The sequence below is a fragment of the Numenius arquata genome, chromosome 8 (genome assembly GCF_964106895.1).
Source record: "Numenius arquata chromosome 8, bNumArq3.hap1.1, whole genome shotgun sequence".
NCBI lineage: Eukaryota > Metazoa > Chordata > Aves > Charadriiformes > Scolopacidae > Numenius > Numenius arquata.
In genome coordinates this window covers 32,423,555-32,447,561 of record NC_133583.1, presented here as the reverse complement: position 1 = coordinate 32,447,561, position 24,007 = coordinate 32,423,555, and the positions used below count along the sequence as shown (strand labels likewise).

Genomic DNA, 24,007 nt, shown 5'->3' with positions numbered 1-24,007 from the left:
CCGGCAGCCAGGACAGGGTGGCCACCCCAGCCCCGCACAGGACATGCCGAGAAGCCGGCACGTCCGAAACGTGGCGGCGAAGGGGCGAGCGCCTCCAACCACTGACGGGCCGCCTGGGGCCTAGCGGGCCGCAACTGCCCGTGGCCTGGAAAAGCTCTCACAAAGAGCCGGGACGGTCCCTCTTCCCCGCAGCGCGCCGCTCCCCACCGAGCAGCGGGCTGAGGGGGTTGTGTCACCCACCGCCGCGCCCGGTACGGGCACTCCCACCGACTCGGGGGCACTGCCGCTCCCTCAGGCGGCCGCCATGGCGGCGCGCGACTCCGGGAGGCCGTCGGCGACGTCACCCGAGGCCGCTGCGCACGGGCGCGCGGTGCGTGACGGCGAGGGCGTGGCGAGAGGGGGCGTGGCGTGACGGCGGAGGCGGGGGGCGTGGCGGGCAGCGCGCGGCGGCCGGGGCGCGCGGCGGCGGCAGCGCCATGTCGATGGAGGACCCCTTCTTCGTGGTGAAGGGGTGAGCGGCGGTCCTCGGGAAGCACCCCCCGCCGTGGGGGCTGAGGGGAAGCCGGGGAGGGGCCCGGGGGCTGGGCACGGCCGCCCCGCAGCCGGGGAGGCCCCGGGAGTGTGGGGGTGAGCGGCGGTCGGGGGTCTCTGGAGGCGACCGGGACGGGGGAAAATGGCGTCCCCATCCCCCCCCTTCTGCGACTGAGGCGGGGGGGAGTCTGGAGCCGCCCCATTGAGGTGCCCGGCGTCGACGGCCGGGCCCGGGAGGCCTCGGGGCGAGGCGCTGTACCGGGCAGGTGCCGGGCCGCGCCCGGGCCTCCCCGCACGAAGCGCTCCCCGTTCTGCAGGCCGAGGGAACCCGAGCTTTGGAGGCGCCCCCCGCCTCCTCCCGCCCCCCGGGTGCAGGGGCGGCCGGGGAAGTGGGAGGTGCAGCGCTGCCTCGGCTGCAGGTGCGGCTCCCGGCACGCTGGGACAGCTTGGGGACAGCCTGCCCGGATGTCCCTGCCGTCGCGGCTGTGAGTTGGGAAATGTCGCCCTGCAGCCGGCAAAGCAGGGCTGGCTGGCTCCTGGCGGGGGGGATCCCCGAGAGGCCAGGGCCGTGGTGTCCAGGCGGAAAGATGGAGAGGAGCAGGGACCAAGCTTTGGAAGAAGCCACAGCATGGACGGTGGCCATGAGAGGAAGCAAGCAGAGAAACGCCTGAACAAAGGCAAACACAAACCAAAGGTGGTCAAGGCAGGAGGAAAGGAAAATTGCAATTAATAGGGTGACAAGACCTTAGTTTCTAAAAACTACCCTGGGACCACCTTCAGTTTTAGCTGCGGCCTGGTCTCCTACCCCGTGTCACAGTGAAACAGTGCTCAGGAGCAACCCCCCCCTTGTAGGGGGGCGGTGGGGAAAGCCGTGGGAACACGAGAGGTGTGGGAAGGGATGCTGGTGCAGCCAGGGAAAGTGAGTTGTTCTGCCAGGTTGAACTGGTGCTAAGGGGAAAAAATACGAGTTGCCATGGGTGGGGAGTGAACATCCTGTCAAATTTTCCAGAGCGGTTCCTGTGCTGTGCGGGGAAGGGCTGGGAGGGGAGAGGGGATGTGCTGCTACTCCCAGCGTTAATTATTACCCAGCAGGTTGGGGTGGTAGTGGGAATTGGTGGAGACTGTCCATGTTGGGTTCAGATTGCTTTCCTGGAGTTCATAACTCCTCCCATCAGAGGCCCTCCAGCTCTGCTTTAAATTCCTGCTTGTGGGTACTTCCCCAAGTATGCCCAGACAGAAGAAAATCCAAAACTTTTCTAGCAAGTAGTGGAGGGAATGAAGCTCCCGATCCTTGGTGTGGGCTGCTGACTTTAGGGCATTAGATGTGGCAGACTCAGAGTCGTGGGCGTATGAGAAGAGGAGGGACATGTGTCAGGATGCCAAGAGACTGTGACTTAGACAGTCGAGTACTTCAGGCCATGGTGTATAACAAAGAGAGCTACAGTCCTGGCCCCTCTGCAGAGCGTGGGCTCAGTTCATTTGCCCTGGGCTTCCTCCCATGATAACCTGCTTTCTTTCATGGAAGAAAAACACCTGCATCTTATGTGGATGCTGTGTGCAAGTTCTTGGACTCCTGGTGGCCACCTTTCACACCAGCAAAGTCTGCTCTCGCCTGTGTCCCTCATCCTGGCTTCCAACAAACCTGGAGGAGTGGTTCAGGACTCAGGATTGCAGAGTTTGTAGATATAGATACCATGACCCAAACCTACAGACCCACTTGCCCCAAACCATCAAAGCAGTGTTCAGTGCTGTCAGCAAAGCCTGCCTTCCCATGCTGTGAATACACTCGTCTCCAAAAAGCTTAGAGCAGCAGAAAAGACTTCTGTTCCCTCAGCCAATGTAGTAGAGCTGTGTGGATTTTTTTATGTTAAATTAAAATAAACAGTGCTGCACTCAACAGTCTGCCTGACTGTATTGTGGGGACAGTTCCTGTAATTCTGTGTGCCCCTGGGGTATCTTACCTAGGTAGTCAAGAGTCTTCAGAGGAAAGCTGTTGAGAGGAATGTGAAACATTAATTGCCAAAGAGCAGCCTTGTTCAGACACTCTGCCCTGGCTTGCCTGTATGACACTCAGCAGAAACCTCCCCTAATAGGTTCCTTCATTAATAGGTGACCTGTAAGTTGCTGTTGCTCAGCACTTTGTGCTGCAACAAGGGACAAGATTGTCCAGCAGTTAGGGCAAATCCTTATTTTACAAAATAAACTAAAAATTGTTTGAAGGAAAGATGTTTGGGAGAAAGCTGGGCTTCCCTGCTCAGCTGGACATGGGGCTGCCCTGCCATGACTGCTGCAGAGCAACTGATGATAATCCCTTCACTTCTGTTTAATCACCCCGGCTGCAGGGAGGTACAGAAAGCCGTGAACACCGCCCAGGGGCTCTTCCAGAGGTGGACAGAGCTCTTGCAAGATCCCTCCATTGCCACAAGAGAAGAAATTGACTGGACCACTAATGAGCTCAGGAATAACCTGCGGAGCATTGAGTGGGACCTGGAAGACTTGGATGAAACAATTAATATCCTTTATGTGGCTCTTTGGAGGTAGGGGTGTGCGGTTCCCAAGTTCTACTAAATAGCCGAGTACCAGTGCTTCCCAGTAGTTACTTTTTTGCAGGAACTGGGGCTGTTCAGGGTTGAATTTTGCATTTACATTGGCTTTTCTCAAACTGCAAATGAGAAATTAAGGCAAACGTGTTCAGTGAAAGGATTTGCCTTTTGCCTTTTTGTTTTGCTTTTGACAAGGTATATTCTAAGATGCTTTGTTCCAGAAAGCCCATTGCGTTGTATGAATTCGGATCTCTCTGTAGTCAGTCGTACTCTAGGCTGGCTTCCAGAAATACTCCTTTTCCCTTGTGTTCATCTGAGCACTCCGGAGAGCGCTGTGCAGAGAACCAAAAAAATGCAAGAGAGAAGCTTCACACTGGTCTGTGTACTGCACAATACGTTCCTGCCGTGCGTGTTTTTCCCTCCAGTGTTTTGTACTTTGCTAATCAAATTTTGGGAAAAGGCATGGTAGAATGGAAAGCTGCCTCTTGGTAGAGCCCTGCTGAGGTACTCTTGGGGTTTGTGTATCTATGTCCGTACCTAACACCAGTAACGGGGACTCCTTGACTCGCTGCCTACGCATCGTTGAGGCAAACCCGCGGAAATTCAACCTCGATGCGACGGAGCTGGGCATCAGGAAAGCCTTCATCACCAGCACACGGCAGGTGGTCCGGGTAAGGAACGTGGGCTTGGGGTTGAGAGTGGGGTGGAGGACAGGGGGAGTGATTAGGTGGTTAAAAAAGAGGAAAGTTTGTGTCCATTTCCATGGTGAAGTCGAGAGCAGAGAATAAACCTGCTACCTGCTCTCTCAGGCTTCCTCCTCTTCCTCGTGTGCTCCCTCCTGGGGCTGCAGGGGTGGAGGTGCCCCATGGCATACCCTCCTTTTCTGCTGCTGCCCCTTTAAGTCATCACACCTCTCTTGCAACAGCAAGCTCAGGAACCTGTAGAAACTGGGAAGGAAGAGTAAAGACCCCGCAGCAATGCAGGGGAGACTGGAGCTTCCCTTCAGAGTTGAAGGAAATCGCAACCGTCCTGTGCTTTTGTAGCACTAGTTCTCAAAAACGGAGAGTCCACTTTGAACACTGATGGATGGTTAAAGCCTTGGTTATTGACGTGACTTCAACTTCCTACTGCTACAAATCGTCCAAACAACCACTAGATTTATATTTAACTTGAGGAAGAATTTTTGTGTTTTTTTTTTTTTTTTTTTAGTTTAAGCTTACACTTCAGAAGCCAAAGGAGGATTTTAACAACTTGGTGGTAATAAATAGAGAAGAAACATCTTCCCAAAAGCTTCACTGCCTGGTAACAAGCTGCTAGTTAGGAAGTTTTCGCCCTATTAATAGCTACACTGAGTGTAACTTACTTTCTGCTGTCCCTCATGACTCTGACGTTCCTCCTTCACAAAATGCAATGCTGTGGCTGGCAGCAAGCGTGTTACCCTACCTGCAGTCCTGCGGTCTGGATGCAGTTCCTAAGGCTTGCTGCCTGGGAACTGATCCCAAAACAATGCTGGCCCTGGGTAGCAGGCATGTGCTCGCCGCCTTGCCCTTGGTGTAGCCTACTCCCCAGACAAGCAGGATGAGGCAAGCCTGCTCTGTGGTCCTCTTTTCCTGGCTGAAAACTGCTGCCTAATGGTTTTGGAGCAGCGTCTCTTAAATGAAATTCATTAGTGGTATTATGTAGCTGACTTCAGTTTACATGGGGGAGTTTGTGATGCACAGCAGCGTGTGCATTAGCTGGTGAGAAGTAACGGAGTGGGATCTGGTGCTCTTAGGTGATGTATTGCACATCTCTGAAGAGTAAAACATACCTAAAATGTTCTGGTGACATCAGAACTGTGCTGGTGGATCAACCCCTGCTAGATCATATTGACTACTTGCTAATCTATCCTATAAAAACTAGATTACGTTATGGTGCGGTTGACGATCTTCTACAGGAACTCAGCAGCAAAACTTAATTGATTGAAACTTAGTTAAAGACAAACATAGGCACAGTCAGAGAGGATGGCCACAGGACAGGAAGTCTATCTCATCCTGTTCAATATAAAACCAGGTGCAACTGGGAATAAAGTGCAGGGGTTTAGAGGCTTCCAAGACCTTGAAGAACATGACTCTTCCTTACAGTCTATCAATGGGAACATTAGTTTCCATACAGAGTTTCTGGCTGTAGTGGAGCACAATGAGTAGTAAATAAGGAATATTTTCAAAATATCCCATTGCCATTGATTCTAGTATTAGTAAAATGATGAACTACAGAGAAGCTTTCTACAATATCCTGCCAGACTCTTCAAAACTGTGCATTTTCAAAGAAAAATCTCCCTTCCCTCACTCCCCCTAAAGAAGCCCTGCAGCACCCTGAAACTGCCTGTCACCTCAAATCTGATGCTGACATACTTCTTCTTTCTTTGAACAAACAGGAAATGAAGGATCAGATGTCAAACTCCTCCATGCAAGCACTGGCTGAGAGGAAAAACAGACAGGTGAGAACCAGAAACAGGCAAGTTAAGTGAATGCAGTGGCTGTTTGGTACTTTAAGGAGAGAGGAGGATTTATCAGCTCTGGCAGCTAGCGCCTTAAGGTATGCATTAGGTGAAACTTCCATTTTCACTTTCTCCGAGGCCCTACATCGTAAGGTAGAGCATATAGGATTGATCCAAACTGTGTAAAGGCTGATATTACAATATATATCCTGTCTGTAGTTCATCCCCTTATAAACTTTGGTTTTGGGAAGGGGCTTGCATGCTGTAGCAGAGCTGTGTGTTTGACCCATGTCTGTTTTGCTGACCTGAGAGAGCTGATTCTCACAGGCACGTTGTTGCTGCCCTCTTCCAAGCCCGTCTCTCAAAGCAATGTCAGCACTCGCCATCTGTCTCTGTCTTCAGATCTGGTTGTGTACAACTGTCAGTGTTGCATCATTCCGTGGAAGGGGGAATCTCCCTCCTCCTCGGGGGGAACAGAATCCATGTCAGTGAATGTAATCCTGCGCTCTGCCGTATTTAGGAGCCAAGATGCGGCAATATCCTTTCACACAGCTGCCTCTCGTAATAGTTAGCCATGTAAGAAGATGGAAGAAGCTCAAGGAGTCTCAGGTTGTCTGCACTTGTAATCTAAGGAATAGAAATAGATGCAGCTTGTGTTCTTCCCCGGCTGACGAAGAGGCTGTAAGGAGATCTTAGAGCTGACTTCCAGAGCTGCCTCCATAAAAGTTGGTGTGCATTTCCTACAATTAACTTGTCTGGGTGCATCAGTCTTACCACTTGTGGCAAAAATGACAAACTGTAACAAGCTACCGAAAAGCACAAAGCTGATTCCTGAGCTTGTTACAGGGTTAATTGACATGCTTGGCAAACACTTGAAGAAGCAAAGTCCCTTACACCCTTGCTCAAACAAGTCTGTAGGTGCCTCTGCGTTTTGCTGCTTTCCTTTGCTCGAAGTTCCTGCTAGCTGCAGGAGACCATATGGCCCGGCTCGCACGGCAACATCTGGTCAGGAAAACTGACTTCCCCTTGCCGTCTTCCTCTCCCTTCCCCAGCCCCTTGCCTTCCCTCCAGACTGCGAAGCTTGTGCTGAGCTGCCTTGCAGCAGCTATTCCAGCATGCCTCTGTGTCTGAGAGGCTGGCTGGTGGCAACCTGACCCTCACAGGCTACGGCTGGCAAACAGAGGCCTTTCTATTGAAGCTGCAGCAAAACTAGTACACTGCATTAAATAACCGGTAGCTGCACTTGGCCCAAACTGGAGAGAACCAGGAGCTTCCTCAGTGTCTCGAAGGCAGACAAAGGCAGATGTCCTGCTGGCTTCCTGCATGGCCAGTCCATCAGCTTTTCTTACTGCTCCTTGATCCTTGTAAGGGGGATGAACTGTAGAGACTGTCTTGTTTTAAGCCTGCTGGAGCAGCCTGGTCATTGTCTTGCTGTTCTTCACAAATACTCATTCGTCTCCCCCTGCCTATAACCAGAAGCTGTGAGATGGTCTCATTACGAGTCAGCATTGCCTCCGCAGCCTTGCTTGTGGACAGACCGCCCCCTAACTCATTCGTGGTGCTGCAGGGTGCAGCTCCTCACCTGCAGGCCATGTTCATTCTCCAGCATTTGTCATTTGTGTTATACCCCTTCCAGGGACCAGACTTACTCAACTGGAAAGCCACGTCTCTGCTGGCTTTGCACAAGCTTCTCTTTTCGGGTTGTAGAGCAGGTAGCAAGCGTAATCTTGTGTGCTGGCAACTGAACAGCATGCTGGAAGAACAGGTAGCCTGAATCAAAGAACATGAGCGTACAGCACTGCTGTGGTTATATTTTGCACTGTTTTACTGTCAGCTCAACTGGTTAAGTACTTTATCCAGACCCTCTTAAGCCCCTGTCATTAGTAGGACAGTGTTCAGTTCGAGCTATACATCTGTTAGCACAATATATCCAGATACTTCCCAGCTTACATGTTCTAGCACACAGTGCTGCCTCTTGAGCAGACCTTTGCCAGTCCTTTGTGCTGTGCAGAAGACCTCCTGCGTACACCGTCTGTTGGTTGTACTCCAGCTCTCCTGCTGCTGGAGAGGCATATCTGCAATATCAGGCTGCAGAGACTTCCCAGGCTGGCATTTTGGCATTATTTTATTTTGTGACAGCAGCCTAGCTGAGTAGCGGTAGAGCCGGAGGAATAGGATGCTGTATGCATGTGTACAGGAGTATTGCCTCGTATGCCTTCCCACTACACCCTGTAGACGAGCTGTGAGCAGACACATGGGTGTTGCTAAGGGCTCTCTGCATCTGTTTAGGCACTCCTGGGAGAAAGTGGGAGTCAGAGTTGGAGCTCTGGACCTGACAAATACAGCCGTCTGGACCGGGAGCTGCAATTAGCAAATTCACACTTCATCGAGGAGCAGCAAGCTCAACAACAGGTAAGGCAGTTGGCACCATGCAGACTAAATAGCTTTGCTTGCCAAATGGGTGCCAGCGGAATGAGATACGGGCTGCAAGAGCCAAAAAAAATAAAAATAAAAATCCAGTCCTTGGCTGGTCTGGATCCAGGAGCTTGACAGCCCTCCTCTTTGCTTGCAGCGTATACCTGTGCATGCATTTCCCGTATAGCACAGCTCTGGATGCATCGTGGCACAGAGTTTTTAACTCTTAAGCCTTGGGTCTTCTGCTCTGTACAGAAGGCAAACAACATGATCTGGAAGATGCGGCACGCTAAGCTTTAATACTACAAGGATTGCTGAAATCCTTGGAAGAGTACAAACATTGCAAACACAGAAAAAAGCCCGTTTCTCTTATGCAACTTCCCCTAGTTAAAAAATGAGCTGATGGTTGCTGTTGTTTGTGTGCATCTTCATCAGAACAGGCTAGGAACAGGAGCACGTGCCTGCTTCCTTTTCCTGCCTTTGTCAACACGAGATTCGTGAGAAAGCCTGTGTGAGGGCTTTGCGAGAACCCCTGGCAAGGTGTTTCCCTGCCGCTGGGGGAGTTCATCTGGAGAAGTGCCCAGGCAGCGTGCAGACCCCCAGGCAGCAGCCCACCCAAACACGGGCCTTTAAACAGGCAGCTTCTCAGAGGCAGCAAACTCTGCTAAAGCTCCTGACCCTTGACGCCACCCCAGCTTTCAGACAAGTTCTACCTAGTGACTCTAGGAAGATAAATAGATTGAGAAGTAGGTAACTAGGGTAAATCTAATCTTAGTGTGACTGTGCCCTGAAAATGACTTAAAACATGAGCACACCTATTCCTTTGGTGCATTTGGAGCCAGGCTTGCTATTTTTAGCTGTAGAAGCTGCAACAGCCTTTTACTCACATTAACCCCTTGTTAGCTGCACCATGTTCCACGTTGCATTTCCCAGGCACAACATCAGTGTGGCTCCCTGGTGCCCGCTGCCGTACCTGCTGCGGGCTGGGGTCTTGCAGAGGTTTTGACGACCAGCCCCTGTGGCTTTCAAGAGTTGCTTTAGCAATGGGTGCAGCAGGGAAAAAAGGGGACATGGCTGAGCTGAGGCTGGATTTGCAGGGATGTCAGGAGGCTGCAGGCTGCTGTGCCATGGGGATGCCGTGCCCAGGTGGCTTCCTTGCGGCTGTCACTTCTCCAGCATTTGTTAGGAATGCAGTCCTCATTTCTCGTGGCTTAGGTCTCTGCCCAGGCCCCACAGTTGATGTTGGCCGAGCAGCAAGAGTCTGTCCATGGGAGCAGCTGGCTCTGATCCAGCTGCAGGAGGCAGCAGATCTGTAATTGCCTGTTTCCCTTCTCTTTGGCCCCAGTTGATTGTAGAGCAGCAAGATGAGCAGTTGGAGCTGGTCTCTGGCAGCATCGGGGTGCTGAAGAACATGTCCCAGCGCATTGGTGGGGAGCTGGAGGAGCAAGCAGTGTAAGTGTGAGAGACGCGGCGCCGGATACACAGTATGGGGCTGGCTGCAGCACAGTGGGAGGTCCTCACACACATATCTCTGCCCCTGTTAGGGCCTTTGAATTTACTAGTCCCTCAGGCAGCCTCTCCTAGCCAGCCTTTGATTTTAGGCAGTGGAAGGCATTTCTTACTGCAGCCTGCAAGGATCCAACTGCAGTCTTGTTCATTTGAAAGCCTACACCTAGGACAGGCTTAGCTACCAGTTTACTTTTCCTTCTCTCTCCTTTCTACACACTCCCCCTAAGGCATACAGTTAGCTCCTTGGCTTTGGGCAGCCAGCAGAACCGAACAGATGAGGGAGGGAGGTGCTGTGCAATGGGGATACTGGGCACTTTCCCACTCCACAGAGTTTTGTGCTGCCCCTGGATAACTGCTTGACCCAGGAGTTCTCAGCTCTGCCTTGCTGCTCTGAAACAGGCAGCACAGAGCTGCTATTCATAGTTAAAGCTAAAAATAACCCTCACCCATGCAAAGGGTTAAAGGGTAGCTCACAAAGTAATTTGCATCCATCATTTACATATAAATTAGATTTCTTTCCCAGTTCTTGTCCTTTCCAAACAAGTGCATAAAGTTTCCAGTTATACAGTCTAACAGCTACCACTTCCAGAGAGCTTGAAGGGTTTATGCCTAAAAACCCTCCTTGTTTGGCTGAGGGGAGTCTGGAGGGCTATGTCCCTTGTGAAGTGATGTCTGTCATCTTTGGTGGAGAAGAGGAACTTTAAACCCACCTCCTGTATGAAGTCTTCCAGCATGAGTCTTCTGCTCTCATGGAAGCAGATCAGTGTAGTGTGGCTGTTTTCCAGATCATCACGTGCTTGCTAGACAGTAGCAGATAACTACTGCAATGAGTTTTTTTACAATTCTTTCTTTTTCCCCACTGAATGAAGGTTTAGCAAGTGCCCTAGAACTCCAACTGAAGGAAGCTGTCCTTTTAAACATATTAAGCTTTAAAGTCCCACTGGCTGCAGACGATTGGATTGGTACCTTGATTCTGGGTGTGCTCCTTTCTCTTCGAATGGGTTCTTGGCATTGACGAAGCGCAGCTTTGGGAAGGCTTTCAAATTCATTACTGTTGCTGCGTGGAGGAATTAGAGGGGTAACTTCCACTCAGAGCTTAAAAAGCACCTTAAAAGCAATTGCAAATCTCATTCCTGCTTGATGCATGACTGGAACAAGATTTTAGCTTCAACTGGAAGCCCTGAGCAAGAAAAGAGATTTAAAGTCCAAGCTGGCATCTAGATCTATTTAACCAGTCTCTGCTAATCACAGATTATAAATGAGGAGAGGAGGAAACCCCCCACTCCTCACCTTGCAGGGTCCCAAAGGGACGTGCCACTTGCTGACAACTGCCATGCTTCTCTTTCCCCAGGATGCTGGACGACTTCTCCCATGAGTTGGACAGCACTCAGTCGCGGCTTGATAACGTCATGAAGAAGCTCGCCAAAGTATCTCACATGACGAGTGGTAGGTCCTGGGAAGTGGGATCCAGTCCTGGAAAGGGAGAGACAAGCCCTCGGATCTTTGGGCTGGGATGCTACAAGCTCCCACCCACTGACAGCCATCCCAGGCCCAAGCAGAGGGGGAGGGAGCAGATCTCGGTGCTTGAAAGAGGGGGGAAGATTTCCAAGCCCTGCAGCTGCTCCTGCCCAGACACTGCTCTGGAGCCTGTCCTTTGCCTTTGTTTTATTTACAGATGCCTTTCTATATGTGCTGCTACTGCCATGGTGGGAAAATCTCCCTTTAGATGGTAGCAGGGGAAGCTCTGCAGCCTCCTGCTCTGCTGCAGTTTCCTGGGCTGCCTGGGGAACAAAAGCTTTTGAGGTGCCATAAAACACTCACCACCGAGTACAGCTTCCCCCACACCAAACGCTTGCCTGTGGCAAGCCCCTTCCCAAATCCCACCTGACCTCAGGCTGCTGGTGCCTGCTGGCCTGCAGGCCTGTTGTCAGTCAGATGTATATCTCAGCTGGTGGAGGAAAGAGGCGATTTCTGTGCTGAGGGGGAGGCTGAACCCACAAGAAAAGTCCTTATAAGGCTGTGCCTGAAGCTGGTGGGCTGGCTGGGTGCCGCGGGCAGAGCAAACAGGAAGCCCGACGTGCCTGCTGGGAAGTCCCCCGCCACAGGCTCGCCTCTCCTCTCTGAGCGCTGGCGGTGCGCCCGGCGGTCCCCTCCTCCGTCACCCCTCTCCCATGGGTGCTCGGGTAGCTTGTGGAGGCAGCAGCGAGTCAGGAGGAGAAGTGTTCCTGCTCTGCAGGATTAGGCTGGCCGGGGGATTTATGAGGCTGTGGAAATACGGCCCTGGAGAGACCATTTGGAGTACTGAGAGTGCACTTTGGGTCACCAGTAGCCCACTGGCAGGACAAACACTGGCAAGCCTTGGGTATCTCCCCTTTCCTCTGGGAAAAATGCTTCGATCGTTGCAGAGTGCTTCTGAGAGTTGTGAAAGAGCTTTCTGCTGTCTCTGGCATTGCACATGCTGTGGCTGAGCAGGAGGGCTCTTCCCGGGGTAGCTGCTGTGCCCAGAAGTTGTGGGGTGCCAGTAGCCCTGTCCCCGCTGCTGTACCATCATCTCACAGGAGCCTCAGACGTGGCCGTGGACAGATAGCAGCTCTCAGAGGTGATGGCAGTGTTGAGCTTCTGCAGAGCATACATGGGGACAGCAAGATGTAAAGATGTCCAGGGAGTAACCTCATTCCCAGCACTCTCCTAAGGGAAGCTGCCACAAGCTCTTCCCGGCAGAGCTGTTTCAGGCAACTTTCACCAGTCTGCTTCTTGTTCCTCTAGCGAACAGGTTACTCCACGAATGAGCAGCAACACACAGCAGCTCTGCTTACTCCTCCCGATTGCTTTTGAAGTGGCTTATCAAATCTGTTTGAATTTGGTTGGGGAGAAGCCTCAAAACTCCCTCAGCTGTCCCCAAAACCAGAGGTGTTCTGGAGGAGAAATGCTATTGCCCCACAGGCTGCAGTGGGGCACTCTGCCAAAGGAGCTGCTGCTTTGGCCTTTTATGGCTTCTTTAAGCTTGAATTGGGCTCCTAGCAGTACAGCGAAGAAAAGCTGTCCCCCAATTTTCCTTCCCTGTTAAAGCAGGAAGACTGATGCTTCCTTTTCCTTCCAGATCGACGGCAGTGGTGTGCAATTATCATCCTCTTCGTCATCTTGCTGGTGGTGCTCATCCTGTTTTTCGTCCTGTGATGGACTGAACTTCCTTGGATGCCCCCTCCCCGCCCCCTCGCCCCCGTAGCATGGGGAAATGAAACTCTCACTGTTTCCGTCCGCCCACAGAGATCCCAGGCAAGAAAACCCGCACCCAGCTCTCACCATTCTCCTCTGAGGACCGTAGCTTGGCTCTGCCAGCATCTCACCTGGTCCCGGGGAGAGGGGGTGGAGGACTGGAGCTGCCTCCTCCCCCGGTGCGGTGCCGTCTGGACCTGGACAGCTGGAGGGGGACTTGTCCCCTGTGCTTCCATCTGGTGCAGGTAGGAGCTGGTTGCAGCGGTTCCAAGCCGCCCTGCAGTCAGATGCGGACACAGAGCAGCGAGCCCTGGGGAGGATGGGACTTGGGGGGGAGGAAATTAATTAATTCACTGAGCATTACAAACTGCATTGCCAGGCTGCGGGTGCTTGCCAGCCGAAAGCATTACCAGGAGGAGCGGTGGCGTGAAACCTCACGCAGCCACAGTGAGGGAGGGGAGCTGAACTCCCGCCGCCCCATTGCTGCCTTCCTCCCACGGCCACCCTCTTGCCACCCAGATACCAGGGTGGGTCCGCAGCAGAGCATCGACATCACCACCCCTTGGCAGAAGCTTACATGCAGGTGAGCCGTAGGGTGAAGTGTCCTGTCATCAGCCGGCCGGGCACAATTGGAAACCCCAGAGCTTTAAACTTGGGTTGATGGACGCTGAAAGCTGGCAAACAACCGTTAGCCGGAGAGTCAGTTTCTTAAAGCTTTTAGAATTGCCTCCTTCGTTATACAAGCCTCTAAAGCTCATTGATTGATGCTTTCTTTGCCCTTGTATAACTGAGTAACTGCTTCTGTTTAACAGCTGCTTCCCTTTGGCAAGTGATTTGTCGGGTCTAAAATAACTTATTTTTTTTAAGGAAAAAAAAAAAACAACAAACTTTAAAAGATTTTTTTGATGACCATTTGAGCCACATTCTGTCTGCGAGTGCACAACAGGCATTATCAGCAGAATGGGGCTTAATTATGTATCTTAAGTGCATATGAACTTGTAAATAGGATGTCTTAATTTTTCCCAACTGCTATTTTTTAGACACTTCTGTTGTAAGCAACCAAAAGGCAGGAGATTCAAAGCTAGATCATGTTTCTGTATTATTTCCCGGTCCTTTTGTTACCTTTGAGCTGTTTGTCACTGGAGTTGTCTCAGCAGTGTCAGATAGCCTACTTGTCTCCCTCGTACAGTGAATTAGGAGTTAGCCAGGTGGTCGATACCAAAATGTGGTGAAGAGAGCTCCCCTGGCAGTATTACTGGGGAGAAATGCAGACGGGGGGGGTTCGTGCTGCAAACACCAGTTGCAGGATATGGGGAAAGCTTCAGGAAAGCAAAAAAGTATTTCTTACTAAAGCCTGCTCCCGTATTTGAGTTGCTGAAAAGACTCGGGACAGGCTGGCTTACGCCTCCCATCTGGGTCTCAGATGGGCCTGGGGGAGGAAGTTAATTGGTGCTGACGCTAAGACTTCTGCTGAAACTGCAAATCACCCCCCAAAATCATCCTCCCCGAGCGGGAAGCTCGCCACCGGGCGGCTTTACCTCCGGGATGCTTAGCCCAGACTGAACACTCCTCCCCACTGGGTCTGTGGCTCCCTTCAAGCAGCTGTGTGACCCCCCCCCCCGCCTTTTCCCCCTTCCCCAGCAGGCGCCGGGTGCTGACAGCCGGCGGCACCGTGCCTTCCGCAGCCGGGCGCCGGACGGGGGGGGGGGCGAGACTAAGCTCCCTGCCACGCCTGGGCGGCTGCTCTCGTTAACGCACACGTGCCCTTAGCACTAATTATTTCAGCAGTTGCTCTTTGTCCTTGCAGAGCACCTCGTTTCTTTTGGTTCCGCTGTGAGACATACGAGGTGTCCCCTTTTCCAGGGCTGGCTGTTGCAGTGGCTGCCCGGCTCCTTGGGCTTTATACCTCTCCAAGAGCAGGTTTCCCGGGAGCGTGAGTCCGAGCGGGGAGCGGGGCTTGCCGTTGGCTGGTATTTGCACACCTCTGAGCCCCGCATTATTTTTGGCATGGTTGCACATCCTCCGGGAATGACTCCATGCAGGACCGCTCCGTCATTATTCCAGCGTGCTTCCGGAGGGTGGCCCAGCTGCTGGCATCACCGCAAGCCACCAAACTGTCATCTTTGGTCCCTTTTCCTGTGTACATTTGCTTTTTCTGTTGTTGGTGGTGCCCCTCCCTTTAAATAAATGCATTGCTGCTGCCCACCGTGGCACAGCAGAGATCACCCGTCGTTTTCGCAGTGACCCTTGCCTGGGGACAAGAGTTGGGGGGGTGGGGGAGAGTTGTCTCCTGGCACTGGGTAGCAGGAAAAGATCCCACCAGCATCTGCCTGGCATCACCCTCCTGGCTTTTAAGGCATAAGCGGCAGCTGCAGTTTCTGGGGTCCCCTCTGCTCCGCAGGCAGCTGCTGCCCAGATGTGGGGGCACCACCATGCAGAGGGCAGCAGCCTCCTCTGCTTGCCAGCCTCGGCGCCTGCCGGAGAGGCTTAGTTACCCCTTCCTCAGCTGGAAAAAAGGAACACACACCCCCCACACACCGCCCCCCAGACCCAGCAGCAGGAGCACAGACCCCCTCGGTCATTAGCGATGGATACCTGCAGGCGTGTGTCCCCACCAGTGTCCCCGCAGTGCTCACAGGAAGAGGAGAGCAGCCCCATCACCCCGTGCCCGCAGCCCACCATGCCACTTGTCAGAGCAGGGAAGGGGTGGTGTGGGGGGGGGGTTGTTCTGAACACCCCCCCAGTACTGCACCACCATCAGTAGGCCGCTGTTGGAGCAATGGCCATGGGAAACCAGGCAGCAAAGACCCAGAGACCGCCCCCAAAACACAAGCTGCCTGGGGGTGGCAATAGGGAGAGCACCCCCCCACACCCTTCCCCACAGACCAAATGGGTCCTCAGACCCCAGAGAGCCACTCCGGTCCCAGGGCTGTGTGCTGTGCCACCCCCTGCTGCCCCCCCAGCCAGGACATGCACTCAGCGCCCCAGATAAGCTGCCCACCGTGGTGACACCGGGCCCAAGGGGGCTCAGCCCCACATGAAGGCACCCACATGCCCCCCCCCCCAGCACACAGACCCATCCACGGCTCCCACACCCACCAGCAGCCCCCGGACTGGGGCATGTCCCATCTCTCTGGGCCAAGTGTCACATAACCACACAACACCTCTCTCCATACAGCTCACAACCTAAGGCCACCGTCTTCATTATTACATATATATATTTTTTTTTTCTTTTTTTTCAATTTAAAATAATTTAAAAAAAAAAAAAAAAGCAACCCACCAGCCCCTGGGCACAGGTTTCCAGCAGTGGCAGGGAACCCCACATCTCCTGGGGATGCAGGGATGGGGCATCCCCACGTTGGCCACCCCAGTGCCCAGCAGGACTGGGCTCAATGGCAGGGCTGTGCTGTCCCCTGTCCCCACGCTTGGGGCAGTTCCTGGAGACGCTGGACGCTGTCGGGGTGGGTGGTGGGGGAGGTGTCCTTGGTCCCGCTCTGCCTCAGGAGGGCCGGGAAGCCCACCTGCCCCCACCAGAGCAGTGCAGGTCCTGGCACCACAGGGCAGCTTGGTCCAACACCATGCCATCCTGCAGCATCCCAGGATGGCGGCGGGACATCCTCCTCCTCCCAACAGGCTTCCCAGGAGCCGTGCTGGGGCTACCGGGGCGCCGGGCGGTGCCTGAGCACGCGGAGGGACAGGGTGTCCGCCCGGAGCAGCAGCTCCCGGATGCGGGCCAGCCCCAGCCCCGAGACAGCCGCCCCGTTGACCTGCAGGATCTCATCCCCCACACCCAGGAGCCCCGCGTACAGCTTGGCCGTGCCGGCGTCTGCCATCTCCTGCACGTAGACGCCTGCGGAGAGGGATGGAGTGGGTGAGCCCGCCACCCTGCACCCCATGGCTGGGGGTGTGCCCCCCCCCCCCGGGGTGCCCAGGGGCTGCACGCTGGGCCCGTGCACAGCAACAAATTCACCATAGGTGGCCTTTGGGACAGGCTGCACGTCCCAAGCCAAGGGCTGATGGACACACATGGACCGTGCGTGGCCAAAGCCACGCACAGCAGCATCTCCCCAGCTGCCATCACCCCTTTGGGTGTCCACCCTACAGATGTGGAAGCAGCCCCCTCTGCCTGTCCCCAAGCTTGCTCCCGGGGAGGGACGAGCGCCACCGCGGAGGGGCCGTGTCGCGCCTCCCCTAAGGTTCGTGTGACGCTTTGGGACAACTCCACCATACCTGTGTCAGGACGGCCGTGGCCAGAGGAGACACAGAACCCGAAGGCGCCGTGTGGGGGCCGCTGCAGCTCCAGCTGGCTGGTGCCATCGGGGAAGACCTCCACCACGCGCCCCACCGCACGCAGCCGGCCGGGCGCCCCGATGTCCTCCACGCTCAGCGAGCGCCGCGGCCCCGAGTCCCCCTTCCTGTGGTCAGAGGGGAGACGGGGTGAGCGGGGAGCCCAGGAAACTGCCGGGGATAGAGCGATGGGGCCCCCAGCCACAGCCAGGCACCCCAAAACAGCCTTCCCAGGCACGACAGGGATTTGCCGAGTCCCGTCCTACCTGTCGGCCACAGTCTGGGGCAGGAGGTAGGCGCTGGCACGGGATGCCTTGCCCAGGAGGGGGTGCAGGCTTTGGATGGAGGCAGCTTTTTGTGGCTGGCAGAAGGGTGACACCTGGGGAAAAGTGCCCAGCTGAGGTGCGGATGACCGCAAACACTGTGCAGCACCACAGCCCTTCGCACCCCAACATACCCAGGGAGTGTGGGGCGTCCCACACCCTCAGTCCCCCCACCAGATCCCTCCCCAAACCACCGCTGAGGAGGGTCCCTCACTCTGGGCCAGGATGCCCTCCCAGGGAGTGGGATTTCTCAGGGAGACATCTCGGTGCTCAGCTGGCTGGGTCACACAAGCCTTGACCCCAAACCAAATTACCTTATCTCCCCTCCCAAAATCTGCTCTTCCACCTCCCCCCTCACTCCCTCCTTCCCCCTTCCACTCGGCTTTTCAAACCCAGCAGATTTGGGATGGCACAGGCCCCCACCCCCCCAGGACCACTGGAGCCATAAAGTGATGCTCAGGAATGCTTCACCCCAGCCCAGCACCCCTCCTCCTGTTGGACCCCCTGGCTCCCCACAGACACCCCCAGCATGGGGTGACATCTCAAGCTCACCAGCCGCAGGGACTGCAGGGAGGGAGACTTCTTCATGCTGGGGCCATCCGGGGGGGTGCCACCGGGGGCCGGGAGCTGCTCCATGCTGTAGCAGCGGAAGCGGCCCAGGCGCTGCTTGGTGCTCTGGCTCAGGCTGCACAGGAGCTTCTTCAGCCCCGAGGCCGAAGCGCTGCTGCCCTTGCGGCTTGCCGGCCGCCCCGGCTCCCTGCATGGAGGAGGAATGATGGCCGTCCACCACACGCCCTGGGGGAGCATGGCCAGCGGCCACCTCGGGGCTGGGGGTGCATCCTGCACCCACCTTCTCGGTTTGAGCCCCACAGCACAGCACAGTGGGGTGCAGCCACCCCACCTCTCCCCCAGCAGTAACCCAGCATGCACGAGGGATGGCTTCACAAGCCAAAGCAACCTGAAGGGCTCCCTACCTGTTTTCCCCGTAATTTCGGGGGTGTTACACCTTTCAGACCTCCCTCAGTCTCTGCCTGATGGGATTGCATCCCACCAAGGGGCTAGAAAGACCCAGCGCCACCTCCAAACCCTCCTGCCAGGCTGAGACAAGCTGCACCCGGGCACAGATCCAGCGGGATCACGTTTGGTGAGCCCCAAGGCAGCCCTGGGGCTGGCGGCATTTGGCAGCGGATTTTCCCCAAAGGGAAGAACCTGGCACTGAGCTAAACCCCTCCGAGGGCGCCCACCATGACGTTTCCTGCAACACCACCAGCGGAACCAGCTGCGGGGTGAAACGCACCTCCAGGAAACCCACTTGACTACATGCAAAATTGTCATCTTCGTATCGTGGTTTCGGGGAGGTTTTTGGTGCCAAAAAGCAGAGTCCCACCAGGAAGCGTTGTGGGGCTCAGTCTGGCAGCATCCTGCTGCGCCGAGGAGGGATGCTGAGGGATGCAGCACCTGCCGTGTGGTGCAGGATGCCGGTGGTCCTTTGCTCTCAACTCACCCGTGTGCCACGCTCCTGGCTGGGTGCCGCTGCTGCTGTGCTCCAGGCATCCCGGCAGCTTCCCTGGGTGGACAAGCAGCCTCCTGGGGTGCAGGGGTGACAGGCTGTGATGGTGCCCCTAGAACCACAGCAAGACAGTCACATCCCTGCCTTGTTGGGGACCTCCCCGAGCACCCCCATGCATGAGTCTCTTACCTCTGCCCGTCCCCAGGGGGTCCTGCCCGTGGGTGTTGTTGCAGTTATTGGTGGACAAGGCACGGAGGGGGCTCCCTGGGAGCCACCTGGGGCTGCAGGGACCCCTCCGCTCCCCCGGCCCTGCACTGCCCCCCGGCTGGGGGGGCCCAGCGCTCCCACCATCAGGCTCTGGGCCCCGGGTACCTTGGCTCAACACCCGGCGGCTGCCACCGGAGAAGAGGGCTTTCCTGCAAGGCACCTGGGAGCAGGCATTTTTGGTGGTGGGGGGAGTGGGGAGGTGGGTGCCTGGCATCGGAGTGATGGTCCCCGGCTGTGAGGAGGGGTCTGGGGGCTCACTGGGCTGCTGTGGGGGACAAGTGGTGTTTCCCATCCCCTCGCTGTCCCCCAGATGCTGGTGGGGGTCCCCCTCTTCCTGGCTGCCAGCTCTGCCCAGTGGCGGGGTGCAAACAGCCCCTGGCTGGCTTGTGGTGCCACCTGAGACCCCATCCCCTGCACAGGGGCCACCACCAGCCACGCATGTCCCCTTCCCAGGTCTCGCCTCCAGCTGTGGGGCAGGACGGGGGGCCCTGTGCCCACGAGCCCGGGGATCCCGGTGCCCCTTTGGGTGGGGGCTGCGGGGTCCTGCCTCCTCGCTGTCCGTCCGGCAGCCATCAGAGGTGTCAGTGCTCTCCAGGGCTGAGTCCACCTCGTCAATGTAGGTGACATCCCCGATGTACGTCTCCTTGATCTTCTCGGTGTGGATGCGCTGCCGGGAGGGGAGGATCCACAGCGGGGACCCCCGGGGGCCCAGAGCCCTGGTTTTGGGCTCCGACCGGGCAGAGCTCAGCCCCCCGCTCTCTCCTGGGATGCTTCCTGGTGCTGCAGGGCTGCTTTTGACCACGTCGGTGGCTGCTGGTGTATCCACGCCCCGGCTGGCGGTGGCACCGAGGAAGGAGCCGCAGGCGCTGCACTTGCCCCCGGCCACGAGGTCACCACTCCGGGCTTTGGGCAGGCCAGCTCCGTCGCCCAGCTGCCCGCTGCCGGCTGGATCTGGCGAGGAAAGCGCCGAGCCCAGTGCCCGCCGGTGCCGCAGCTGCAGCCGCTCCAGGTACCGCACCTCGGCGTCGCGGGCCGACTCGTCCTCGAAGCGGACGCGGGACGGGGAGGGTCCCCGGGGCCGCCGGGGCCGCCCGCAGCTGGACTCCCCGCTCGACGAGTCGCTCAGGCTCCCACCGTCTCGCAGGGCGACGCTCGGCCTCCCGTTGGGCTCCCTGGCGTGGGGACAGACAGATGGACATGGACGAGCTGCAAGGGCTGCCCGGCTCCCTCAGGAAAGCAGGGCAGGAAGGGGGGAAACCAAGTGCAGAAGATGGAGCAGGAGGAAAGTCTGCCCGTGTTGTACAGCCCTGCTCCCCTCCCCGGCTGCCTGAAGCTGAAATCATGGGAGGCAGTGGCAATGCCCCGCTGCCGCCGCCCGACCTCCATCTCCTTTCCCCTGCACCAAGGTGTGTGGTTAATCAGTGCGGGAACACCGAATCGCACATGACCCAGCACACACACGGCGAGCTGCGGCTTGGGTACAGCCTTCCGGCACCGAGCCTCCCCCGGGGAGGCACTCCCCCACCAGCTGGGAAACACAGTCCTCCCAGCCAGCCGGTAACGCGCCATTAATGCCTCTGCCTTGCCATTAAACACAATTAAACACCCCCCAAATACTGTGCTGCCAAGACTTCACCCGCGCCCGGGGAGGGGGGATGCTCCTGTGGGCAGGGGGATGCTCCGGCAGGGCAGGGGGATGCTCCGGCAGGGCACAAGCTGAGGTCGGACCCTGCCTCTGCACACCCATCTGCACACCCTGCACACACGCCAAATCCACGTGTACCCCCCCCCCCCGAGAGCACCGTGGCGGCGGCAGAGACGGGGGGGGAGGGTGGGGGGTGGGAGGCGGGACGTGTCCCGGGGGGTCTGGCACTGACCTGGGGCGCGGGGCGGCAGCAGGGAGGAGGAGGATGTCGTGGCTGGCACGCAGGGGGTTCGTCCGAGCCTTCATGCGGGCACGCTGCAGCAGCTGCTTGGCTTGCTCGTGCCGCGGGCTCAGCTCGAGCTCCTGCCCGGGGACAAAGGCCCTGCAGCCCCCGCAGCGGGGAGGGGGATTAGGAAAAAATAACAGGGATTAGACGTGGTTTAACAGTGACGACGGGGCTGCTCTGCCCAGAGAAAACGGAGCCCGGCCTCCGTTCACAGGCGGGCTGGCCACCGTGCCGGGGGAACAGCCAGGCAAGGAGGAGGGGGTGTCGCACCCCTCGCCGGTGATGCTCTGGGAGGAGGCTTGGCCCCTGCACAGCTCAGGCACTGGCTCAGCCGTGGCAGCGCTTTGCACCAGGGGCATCCCGGAGGTGGATGGGGAAACCGAGGCAGGCACTGCCTCCGCTCCCTGACGGTGTAAACCCCGCAGCCATGCAAACGCAGGTAGGTTTGGGACAACCCCCTGCCACCTTGCTGCCTTCCCTTCCCTGCAGGAGGTCTCCCCCCGGCCCCCCTGCCCCACCGGCTGCAGGGTGGGGGGACCCACAGGCTACGGGGAGGGCACAGCCCTGCTCCAGTGCTGCCTTCCCCGTTGGCCATGGCCCTAATCCCTCTGATTAAAATAATCAGCTCAGGCAGTCACTTCGGGGAGCCTGGTCTTAACCTCTTCACGGCAGGAGGGTGGGCGCAGGCTGGCCCCCAGGAAAGCCCTCTGTGCCACAGCGTGGTGGGGGGGTGCAAGCCACCCCTTAGGTTTCGACTGCCCCTGCTCACGGGGAGCGCAACATCCCCAGCTCAGCCTCGCACCCGGCCGTCGCCAACGAACCCCGGCTGCTGGAGCGGAGCAGAACCGGTAACTGCAATACAGGGGGGTCTTCCCCACTTACTCTCTTCCCCCACACAGCCCCCCAAGCCCCCAGCCCGCACGCTGCTGCCCAGCTCACCTGCCCGTCCCGCCTCCGTATTTTTAGTCCGTACCTCCGAGGTTTATCATTAGGCCAACAAGATTACACACGCCCGTCGCCTCGATCCTCTTAAGCACCTGGAGCAAATTTCTCTCCCATCCTCTTCCCCAGCTCCCTTCCCACCCAGGGTTCCAGCGGCGACTCCCCGTGCCCAAGCTCCACAGGGACACCTGGCTCAGCCTGACCCTCCAGCCCCTCTCGCACTGAAGCATCACTGGAGCATCTCCATGCTCCCCCCCGCCGGCTGCCCCACTGGGGGGGCTGCCCCACAGCCCTTCCCCAGAGCCCTGCCAAGTCCCAGCACTAATTTGCGTGGTGCATTTAAAATACAAGACGAGGGAGGGGGAAAGAGGGAAATGGGCCCCCCCTCATCACCATGCTGGGACAGACCTACCTGCAGCCCTCGGCGTCCTGCAGCGAGACCCCCGAGTCCCAGTCCCCGTCACTCGCCGGCACCTCTGAAATGCAGGAGGGGGAGAAAGAGTCAGCTTGGCCAGACCGTGGTGCCCCCCCACCCCCCACCCCCTCACTAGCCCCCCCTGCACCCCACAGCCCCATGGCTCTGTTTGTCCTAGCAAACACTCTTTTTGGGGCTATCCATCCCAGCTGCTCGGCTCCAGAGAGACCCCAGAGGAGCGGGACATGGGGTAACACCAGCCAGTGGGGATGGGGACATCAGGGCAGATGCTTTTGAAGGAGAAATTCTTTCCCTTTTCTGCTGGTGGCTTGCAAAGGGAAGATGATGCCCGCAGACCTTGAGCGCCCCAGAAAGTGGGTTTCTTGCTCTTATCAGCAAAATTCCTCACCAGGTCGCCGGAGGGGACCTGCAGTACACAGAGCATCCCAGTGAAGAAGCACCCCATTTTGTTTGTGGGCATCTCCTACTGCTGCCAGTGAGGGTGGTGGGTGCAGCCCCAGGGTGCGAACGAGCACGGAGCTGCACCCACGGCGTGGGAGGATGGAGGATGGCACTGAGGACTCCCCCACTTCACCCCAAAGATTTTCCCTTCCTGCTCCCCCTGGCTCTACCGAAACAGCCATCGGCTGCCCGAAATACGCACCGGGGGCGGCAAGGCCCAGCACCTCCTGCAGCAGCCGACGGTTCCTCTCCACCCGCTCGGCCAGCGAGAGCCTCTCCCAGCCCTCCACCATGGCTGCGGACACAGGGGGACCCTCTCGGTCCCACGGTGGGGTTCGCTCCTCTTCTTCAAGGGGGGGTGTCTCATGGGGGGAGGCAGAGCCCCGGGACCCACTGCCCTCCTCCGGCAGGCGCTCAGTGCCTCCTGGCACATCTCTTCTGGGTGATGGCACCCGCCAGAGCCCTGGGGTGCCGGCACGGGGGGCTGGGGGAATGCTGGCCGCAGGCTCCCCGCCATCCAGCAGCCCGTCCGTCAGGTAGGTGCGGAGCTGAGCCCGCGGCTCCAGCGCCGCCACATCCGTCCCTGGCTTCCCCCGCCGGGGCCGGGTCTTCTTAGGTGAGGGGCGCTCAGGGGTGGCTGTGGGGGTCCCTGGCCGGCCGGCCCCCCGCTTCTCCTTCAGTGCCTTCACCTTGCTCTCCAGGACTGCGTGGGGGCCGCGGGCGGCCTCAGGGTGCTCTGGTGGGGCAGAGGCTTGGCCGTGTTGCTTGGGGGGCAGCGGCGGCCGCCGCGTCTCAGCGGGAGAGCCCCCCTCCATGTGCCCTGTGGGGAGAGAACCCAGGGGAGGGTGGGCAAGCCCCCGCGCTGCCCTCACCCTCCTCCTACCCAGCGCCAGCCTTGGCACCTCCTGCAAAAACTAGCATCACTCCCGCCTGCCCGAGGCTCCGCAGGCGGCGGGTACGGTGATCCCGTGCGGCAAAGGCATGTGATGCCACGGCAGGGAACAGCCCGACAGGGAAGGGGACAGGGACGTGGCACGGCAGGAGGCCAGCCAGAGCACTGACACCGTACCGGCATCGCTCTGGGGCAGGGGGAATGGGGTGGCTCCCCAAAGCGTGCGGCCGGGGGCCGAGCAGGAGCGCGGGCGCCTGCCCGTGCTGTTTGGGGTGTCCTGGGGCA

General features: G+C 57.4%; 2 protein-coding genes across 2 annotated transcripts; one reads left to right on the top strand and one right to left on the bottom strand.

The window, feature by feature from the left end:
• Positions 1–428: 428 nt before the first annotated feature.
• On the top strand, positions 429–14,918 carry STX6 (syntaxin 6). The gene is made up of 8 exons (XM_074151990.1): positions 429–511; positions 2,874–3,043; positions 3,651–3,745; positions 5,491–5,553; positions 7,843–7,965; positions 9,314–9,420; positions 10,829–10,923; positions 12,578–14,918. Exons 1-8 carry the CDS (start codon positions 477–479, stop codon positions 12,652–12,654), a joined length of 765 nt encoding a protein of 254 aa, XP_074008091.1. The 5' UTR covers positions 429–476; the 3' UTR covers positions 12,655–14,918.
• Positions 14,919–15,932: 1,014 nt separating this feature from the next.
• KIAA1614 (KIAA1614 ortholog) lies at positions 15,933–23,645 on the bottom strand. Its single transcript, XM_074152570.1, has 9 exons — positions 23,033–23,645; positions 22,366–22,429; positions 20,958–21,107; positions 19,003–20,252; positions 18,808–18,925; positions 17,856–18,060; positions 17,247–17,359; positions 16,924–17,108; positions 15,933–16,543 (listed from the first exon to the last, which is right to left on the bottom strand). The coding sequence occupies exons 1-9, from the start codon at positions 23,643–23,645 to the stop codon at positions 16,350–16,352; spliced, it is 2,892 nt and encodes a 963-aa protein (XP_074008671.1). The 3' UTR covers positions 15,933–16,349.
• Positions 23,646–24,007: the final 362 nt, after the last annotated feature.

What these genes read in the sequence shown, in the direction of transcription:
- KIAA1614 (XM_074152570.1), bottom strand. Translation starts at nt 23,645, where the DNA reads ATGGAGGGGGGCTCTCCCGCTGAGACGCGGCGGCCGCCGCTGCCCCCC. An exon ending in CCCTGCAGTCCCTGCGGCTG is followed by an intron (nt 17,360 to 17,855) that starts GTGAGCTTGAGA and finishes ACTTTTCCCCAG; the next exon opens with GTGTCACCCTTCTGCCAGCC. An exon ending in CCACGGCCGTCCTGACACAG is followed by an intron (nt 16,544 to 16,923) that starts GTATGGTGGAGT and finishes CCCTCTCCGCAG; the next exon opens with GCGTCTACGTGCAGGAGATG.
- STX6 (XM_074151990.1), top strand. Translation starts at nt 477, where the DNA reads ATGTCGATGGAGGACCCCTTCTTCGTGGTGAAGGG. An exon ending in AGACTTGGATGAAACAATTA is followed by an intron (nt 3,044 to 3,650) that starts ATATCCTTTATG and finishes CTCGCTGCCTAC; the next exon opens with GCATCGTTGAGGCAAACCCG. An exon ending in GCACACGGCAGGTGGTCCGG is followed by an intron (nt 3,746 to 5,490) that starts GTAAGGAACGTG and finishes TTGAACAAACAG; the next exon opens with GAAATGAAGGATCAGATGTC.